Here is an 8,217-nt window from a genome sequence, read left to right as displayed (position 1 = left end):
CGGTCGTCGGTCCCAAACATGTACCACTTGTACATAGTTGACAAAACAGTCGTCTGGAGCACCCTGGAAACCTGCCCAGTTGAGCCCATTTACAGAGAACATTGCTTTTCATGTCGCGTCCATATCGGTTTGTAGGAGACGCGCACTCCATATCAATGCCGTGTTGTCCCTAGTGGACGCCGGACATCCCCCGGGTTATCTCATGGACCGCCCCTTATCCGCGTAATCTCTGTGAGTTGGGCGGTATTCCTTGGCACCTCGACAAGGATTCGGGCACCGCCCCTCCCAGATTCCTAGCGGGCCTCCCCACCGATCACCCCTCGTACGACATGAACTATTCCAACATCGAGCGACTTTTAACAGAGAATGTTCTTAAGAAAGGGTGATTTAACGTAAGAACAGGGGTCTTGTTGCTCTTTCTGGTATTTCTGATGAGAATGAGTGTTGTACAGGCTTTCTATGTTTGTAATGATGTAATGAACTTGATCGCACATCTGTCAGTGACATTGTTTGATGTTATGACGCGCAAAGAGTTATGTAAAGATGTAAAAATAAGTCATCCGTCAGAAGTCATCGATGAATCAAAGCATTCCTCCCAGTCTCAGTCACGCACTCACCACACCCGACTACCCCCATTCAGAAACTTTGACTGACCGGACCTCCAAGTTTACATACAGAAATATGACAAAATATGGGCGATTCTATTGCCCGCCGGGGGTGTGCAGGGTGCAACTGCGCAGTGGAGAATGATGCCTGTCCGGGTTATAACGTCAGGCACGAGGAGTCCTCCCCTGCACATACCACCCTGTCCTGCCCCTGCCCCGAACACCAGTAGCTCAGTCACACACTCCCAGCCCACCATCGGGCACTCGGGACTTCCTGGATTTTTCTCTTCGTTAGTCGCTCTAGAAAGCCAGCCCAGCACTAACCACCACTCTGTTCCTCACTACAGGAACCCCAGGCAACGCCAGATAGGGAGCCGCACCGAGAAAACACTTCGCAGGGGGAGAATCTGAGGTCGGAACTGGATACCGGACCTCGGCGCAGATTAGGCCCGGAGCCAGCCACACGCGCACTGGCCAACTCTCGTTCTTCCGCAGCGCGCGGATAACGTTTCACCGCTGACGTTTTCTGCGGTGTCGGCTGGAGCCCGGAGGATACATTACCGCTGTACCGACAGGACAGCACGACTGGGAAATACCACTGCAGAGCCTGGCAGTGCGGATACCATAGGGTACAGAGAGGGGCAGCGGACGCCAGCCGAGGAACGATACTTTCAGGTCTGCTCCGGACCAACAGCTGCTGGAGGAAACAGTCGTGTGTTTGTGTGACGATAGTTCTGTTCCTGTCACATAGGGTACTACACGTTAGACTGTCGCAGACAGGACACAGCATAGCCCAACCTGTACTTGGCGAAGTAGCGGGCTGTGTGGATGTGATTACCTAGCCTTGCCGTTCAACACGCTAAAGCTACAACCAGGACTGGTAACTGTGTAGGAAAACTAGGACTATGCCGACGACAACGGTGCCCGAGATCCAGGTCGTCAACGGAGTGGCGGAGGGAGACCACGGCGACCCCGCCCTGCCCGAGGGGGAGGTCCCGCCGCCCGGAGAACCCTTCAAGACCACGCCTGTTATCCGGTAAGTGGGGCATGTTCTCCTCACGGCATGTTTGTTTGTGTGTTTGTCTCTACGGACAGCCCGTCATATAGACCAGATAACACTTGGTCTGCAGACTGTCGGGTAGTGTCGCGCCTTATCGCGACAGTGGCGCGTCACTCTGCGACACGTCATGACGTAATGTGACTCGTCAGTTCGGCCTCAAAACTTTTCAGTATAGCTTCATTTCATCTTTTCCTACGATCTTATGAAGTCTTGTATGTACTGAGTATACTAAAAAGAGTAAGTTACCCAGTTGTAGACGTTATGATATGTTCTGTGCTGTTTAAATTTTGGTGCATCGTTTGCTGGACAATGGTGACGTAGATTTCTAATAGATGCGACACAAATAGTAATACACAGCATGAAACAGTTCAATCTCTAGCTAGCTGTGGTCTGGAACGCTGTAAAGAAATGTAAGGAGAGCACGGAAAACATATTTCACGTAGGATGAAAACAACCATCTGGTGGTACTGATTCAACATGATACATGGTGTTGGGGGGGGGGGTCTACCCGATTGAGGTCCTCCAATAGATAGTTGAGTGTCTTCAAAGTATCAAAAAATGCAGCAAAGTTTATTTTGATAATACGGCCTTATCTAATGTTTATGAATAACGAAGCTGGAGTTTATCTCTTCACCATCACAGGCGAGCATGCCCAGGGTACAGCGATAGGGTGGGGGCGTGGCAGGGGGCGGGGGGTGTTCTCTAACGTTAGTTTGTGCGGAAACATTTGGCACAAAATTTTCCAGGAGTGGAGAGCTAACCAAAAATTATTTTCTGTATGTAACGCAGCTAACGCCACTGTTAGTTTATGTAGCTTACTGGTAGTTTTGACGATCATATCCCGATATCAGATACATGTGTAGCAACTATTATAGAAACTGCTTGTCTTTGAAGACATTCAAAATCAGGGATTGCAAGTCTCAAGACACTTAGCAAGAAACCCTTGACTGATCTAGCTATATATATTGCCACTTCCAATAGAGGGGAAACGGAAGGTTAATTGGAACCATGTTGTATGTAATGTTGCCAAGTGCAGCCGGCCACCGCCATTCCCATACTGGTTATCGGGTATGTTTTCTGTGTGCACAAAGTTACGAGGTGAGCCGTCTACACTGTTGCGTTCGAGTGGGGCAAACAGCTATTTGTGTTTATGGCGCGACGGTTGAACTCGGCGTTTGACCGGACAGAAATAGACCTGACCAAGCCGTCTGCCCCTTGGGAAGTAGGGCAGGGGTGGTGCGCCAATGGTGGCGGGGCTGACGGCGGAGTCATTAGCATGCCCATCTGATGTAACCTACTTTTTGATTGGTAAAACGTCCTGACCCGGCGGTCCTAATGGGTAACCCCCGTGCCCAGACTGGTCTATAACGTCCAGAAACAGTCTGTTCGTAGTCTCATACGGGCTCCTTTTAGGGATGGCGAAATCGCAGATAATGTCCGAAATTGGGCGAAGACTCAGATAGTTACGGGATTGGCTGATAGTTACGGGCTGGCTGCAAAAAGTGTATTATTTAGCCCCCCAAAAAGCCGGTTCAGAGCCTGCAACGGAGGCTAGGCGAAGACAACCCCATCGGCCCAACTGGGCCTTCCTTGTCCGACTCGTGTCTTTGTCGAGTTGTTGGTTTATTTTGATAAATTTCGCCATCACTGTGCCCCTGAGAGGAGCCTGTCCGGGCCGATGAGTGATGGTTACCCCGCCGGGCCCTGTTGTTTCACACTCACTGACATCCATCTGTCCTTATTGTCACACCTGTGCAGACGCCTCACGCCGTCTCGTGTGATCGCAGTTGTTCGCTCTTTAATAGTTATACCGCACACCATGAGACACAAGGACGATCCTGTAGGTTTCTATGCTAACAACAAACATCAGTTTCCATAGCAGTTATTGATCACGGCTTGTAATTATTGCAAATTGTATGAAAGGTTCCACCACTGTAAAACTAAAAGAAAGTATTGATATTCATAAACATCGTCAGCATATACTCTCATACTAGCCGTTCATTGTATTGGAACATCGATCTGTTTTCCAGGTCATTTATCGACGTTTCCTAATTTCGCATGCGGGACAGCACGTTCTATTTTTAGACAATAACGGCTGCGTCGGAAGCAGTGAGGAAAATTAAGCAAAGTTATGATGTTTTTTCTTGACATTTTCTGCTAGTACGAGCAGCATTGCGAGTGAGGTTGGGGTATTACGATGATAATGGCTAATTATATAGGAATAGCAATAGGAAAACACGTTACACTCAAGCTATATGCTAGTGCTATCAGAGCGCCAGCCAGTGTTAATAACCGTGAAATGTCCATTTTCCCGCCACGCGTGGCTCCAACTGTACATACGGGGATCCCAGGTCGGTGTGTACGGTGTTGTTGACACTGGTCTGAGACCCCCGCTTAACCTTCGACCTACAGACTGCAACAGGGTAACGGATTCCAGACCTACAAAGTCAGCTACACTTGTGTGGCAAAACGTCCACAAGCGCCGACACTTGTGTGGCAAAACTACCAGTCAAACATTCCCCGCACCCCGTAACTCCCAAACATCGTAACCAAATCTCCAACACGAGTCTTAATGATGAGGCAGGGGAATAGAATCGGACAGCTGCGAGATTTGGGAGGGCGGTGGTATTCACATGGCCCTGTTAGAGTATCCCTAGCCTCTACCAGGCTCCGCGGGATGGCTGGAAAAATAGTAGAAATTAGCCTAATAGAGTGAATAGTATGCCAAGGGAGTTAGCTACGGAGAGAGGGTCCAATCTGCCATTAACGGAATGGAACCTTACTGTATAGCGGACCTACCCTGGATAGTGAAGTACCGCGGCTGATTTCTACTATTTTCCCAACGATAGGACGGAACCTGGTAGAGGCTAGAGTATCCCTGCCTCGTCCATGATTATTGATATTTTACAGTTACCAACAACATTCCGTTAGAGGTGTTTTGGTGCTACGTTATTACTACGAATTCAATTGTATAGGCTAAAAACAACAACAACAACAACGAAAAACATTTTCACAAATTACATTTATCGCACGGTAACTTGACCTCGCAAATGTACTTCTGATAGCCAGGGCCCACATAGGCCAGCTCCTCGGCTCGAGGGCCAACATGCCCCCAAGGAAATGTTACCACAGCCTCCCCCTGAGTTAGACTCTAATAATTTCCGCGCAAGAGATATTAGAAATCGGGTGCCAACTTTGGTAGAGGGGCATGTGGCCTCCCCGTCCGCATATCCTCTGACATCTTGGCTTTACTACTGATGACAATAGCTTCCTGCGTTTCGCACTGCCAGCGCCGCCCCCACGTTTAACCATTGTTCCCTGAAGTCAAGTTCAAATGTTTAAACACAGCACGAGCACCATGACTGTATCACTCCGGCATGTTCTGGACTTGGGTCTGCAGCTGCCCGAACCAAACACCACCGGGCAGAAATGACATACTGTATCATAGCTGCAATAGTAAACATATACATTCCACCAACAGTTAACGAGCGGCATGTATGGCATATATGGAAGTACGTTTTATGGGTGCCTTCTGATCTAAGTTGCTTGCATGAACTGACGGGTGCATGTTAAAGAAGTCTTGTTATGAGACCCGCCCACACTGCCACCCGTGAGTTCAGTTGACTCATGTTCAAGACTGAGACACGTTCAAGGTTGGATTACAGGCACGGTAGTGACATCTTTAGCAGATGTCTGTTAGTCCCCGTGCTCTATGGGGTCTGCAGTAATGCGAGAAATGCTGGCATGACTTCACCAGGAAACTTTCCCGAGATGTCAAAGTCATTGCCGTGAATCACTGAAGTCAGGAATTTTAAGTGCTTTGATTGGAGTTGCAAGGTTGTATTCCTCCGTATCAATTAGTCGTGCATTTTTTTTTTTTTTTAGATTACATGGTTGTGTATTTTACGAGGACTACTGTATATGATCATCACTGTATATGATATAAAAACAAAATTACGTCATCCAAGAGTCGCCACGGCTATGCATCAATGTGTGTATGAGGATGGGGGCAATGGAAAAGAACTCACTGTCGCGAAAAGACTGTTACAGAATTCTCACACATGATGAGAGCCCATCAAATGATTGAAGGACACGCATCAGGTGGTTTAAACAATAACAAAGACTTGTTTACGAATGTTCCCAAGTCTTGGCGTAGTCGGTATGGCGACTATTTCAGCGAGGTCAATGACCCTCATGTACTAATATGTATGGCTACCCATCCGTCTAGCTTATGCTTAGGTCACATTTCCAATCCGGGACCCGGCCGGGGTGTCAGCGAAAACGAAAAATGAAAAAATGCATATCAAGAAAATACATAATTTGTAGTTAGGAGTAATTTTAACGTTTTTTGTCTTTAGTTGTCTTTTATATCATATTTTTCGGTCCCGAAAGCTGCCCGACCGGGCCCCGGATTGGAAATGTGACCTAAGCATAAGCATATTTGCCTCTTACATGATATCCCATAACTGGGTACTGAGCATCGTTAGGTCAATCCATCAATCAATTAAGTAAGACCAAAAGCTCACCCTTGGCGAGAGAGCTAAAGATGGACCTCTCTTTTTGGTAGCACTTTTTGGTAACACCGCTACGACATTCTTATACATACGGACGTGTTGTGCAGGACGTGTAAGCGAACGTAAAACCAGTGATTTGTCCGTATTTTCCGGGCAGTGTTTCCCCACAGTTGTCACATATAGACAGTCAATGTCACAGCAGACCCGTTCTAAATTTCTTTTGATGTTCAAGACTACTTTACTGAAGGATGTCCTACCTACAGTGGGACAGGTGGAAGGTCACAGTGCTGAGACAGGTGTCAGCATACAATACATACTCCAGCGGCGTTTCTGACTGACTTCAAGAAAATCAGCGTTGACTTCCAGATGTCTCCTCCCCGCATGGCGTCTTACGTGTCCTCTATGTTGTGCACGTTCATGGCGTGCTAGGTGGAGCCAAAATTTACACACAAACAAAAAATGTCACCGAACAGAAACGCCACCGCCGCCATCTTTATTTCGAAGGTCCCGCGCGACGTGGTGTCAAAGGTCACGGTGGGTCATGATACGTGACGACACCTGATGACACATTCGGCGTGTGAAGTGTAATCACACGACGATTATCGTTCGGCAGTTCTTGTTTTACGTGTGTAAAAAGGACCTGGTAGATCTAGAGCAATGATAGAATACAAATGTATCGACGTGCTATAGTATTGGCGACAGAGTATAACAAGTGTTATAATATAACGCTTACACAGATACTCCACGAAGTTCATATATCTCACTACACTTATCTTTGCTCAATCCCTGTCTCTAACCGAACTGGATTGGAAATCTATGTCACAAGCTTCATATCATGTCACTATGAACACGATAGGTCAGCTATGGAAACATTAGAATAATGGATTGAAGCGGAATAACGGATAGTGAACATTTATGAACAGTAAAACAAGTATTCCGAAAGACCGAAACATGAACTTCAGCGTCGAAGGTTGTGTTTTGCATTAATCGTTTGACTTGGGAGTGGGTTTTTGTCTATCAATCCAATAAAGCGGCCGGGTTGAAGAATAATGATGAATATGTCCCATCCAATTCCAACAATGCGACGCTCAATACCACCGCACGATTGGCATCCATCAGCAAAATGTAGTTACCAAATCAATTATAGAAGACGTTCAAAGACGTTGGGTATAAATTTGGAGGGTATCTGATGCGTTATCGGCCTAATTCTATTTCGTTTCTCGGTGTCGCTGACCTTCCCCTACATTGTTGTCACTGTGCCAGGTACACAGTGGCAGTAAGGAAAAGTTAGGAGAAGTTTCTGTTAGAAGTATCAGTGGGCATTTCAGATAGCACTACTGTCGAGTTGAACCGGTACCAAGACGTAGAATCCGTCAAAATCCCAAGTTTTTGCTCTATTTTGTTGTAATCATCGACCGTACCGTTCTTCGGTTGTCCAGATCTAGGCTTGTATAGAGGGTTACTGGTCTGATCTTTGATTGACAGGCCAACTGGGCGATCGCTTTGCATTCTTTTGCCTGACACCCGGCAATGTTCATGGCCAGTTTACTCATTCTATTCAGAAACATTTCCACAAGGTATGCGGGAAATTGCTTTTAAACTATGATTTATCGACAATGCTTTAGTTGACTTAGTTGTGCCATTTCTGGACGTGTTAGGCGGAGAGGGGTGGGTTGGGTTAAATCAAATCAAAGTTATATATTAGATCAACACAGTAGATACATATAGATATACTAATGACGCATGTTACATCTTTTTATAGACTACTTGTTGATTATTTCAAGAGGAAGTTATCCAGTCGTGAAGGGCATCTAGAGTAGACGCTTTTATTTTTTTTACCCTATTTTACCTACTAGTTTTAGTATGGTAAAGGAACACCTCTCAATACCATTAATGCATTCGAGAGATCCCTTAGATAACCACTTCTCTATAGTTACGTCCTTTGAGACATAAGAAAAATGGAGTTGTTGATGTCCAATAAGGAGTTGTCCAGATTTAGAACAGTGTTGTGGTGTCCACATGTTCCAGCGTCACCCCA

At 46.5% G+C, this 8,217-nt stretch overlaps 1 protein-coding gene across 1 annotated transcript in view; it reads left to right on the top strand.

Moving 5' to 3' along the window:
* Nucleotides 1-804: 804 nt before the first annotated feature.
* The window catches only part of LOC136449316 (neuroblast differentiation-associated protein AHNAK-like), a 52,368-nt gene continuing 44,955 nt past the window's right edge, over nt 805-8,217 (top strand). Inside the window, exon 1 of the mRNA XM_066449312.1 lies at nt 805-1,641. Coding sequence (XP_066305409.1) covers nt 1,511-1,641 — 131 coding nt within the window. The 5' untranslated portion in view covers nt 805-1,510. The remainder of the gene's footprint in view (nt 1,642-8,217) is intronic.

This window comes from Branchiostoma lanceolatum, chromosome 15 (assembly GCF_035083965.1).
Source record: "Branchiostoma lanceolatum isolate klBraLanc5 chromosome 15, klBraLanc5.hap2, whole genome shotgun sequence".
NCBI classification, from domain to species: domain Eukaryota; kingdom Metazoa; phylum Chordata; class Leptocardii; order Amphioxiformes; family Branchiostomatidae; genus Branchiostoma; species Branchiostoma lanceolatum.
This window is presented reverse-complemented; position numbering and strand designations above follow the sequence as displayed.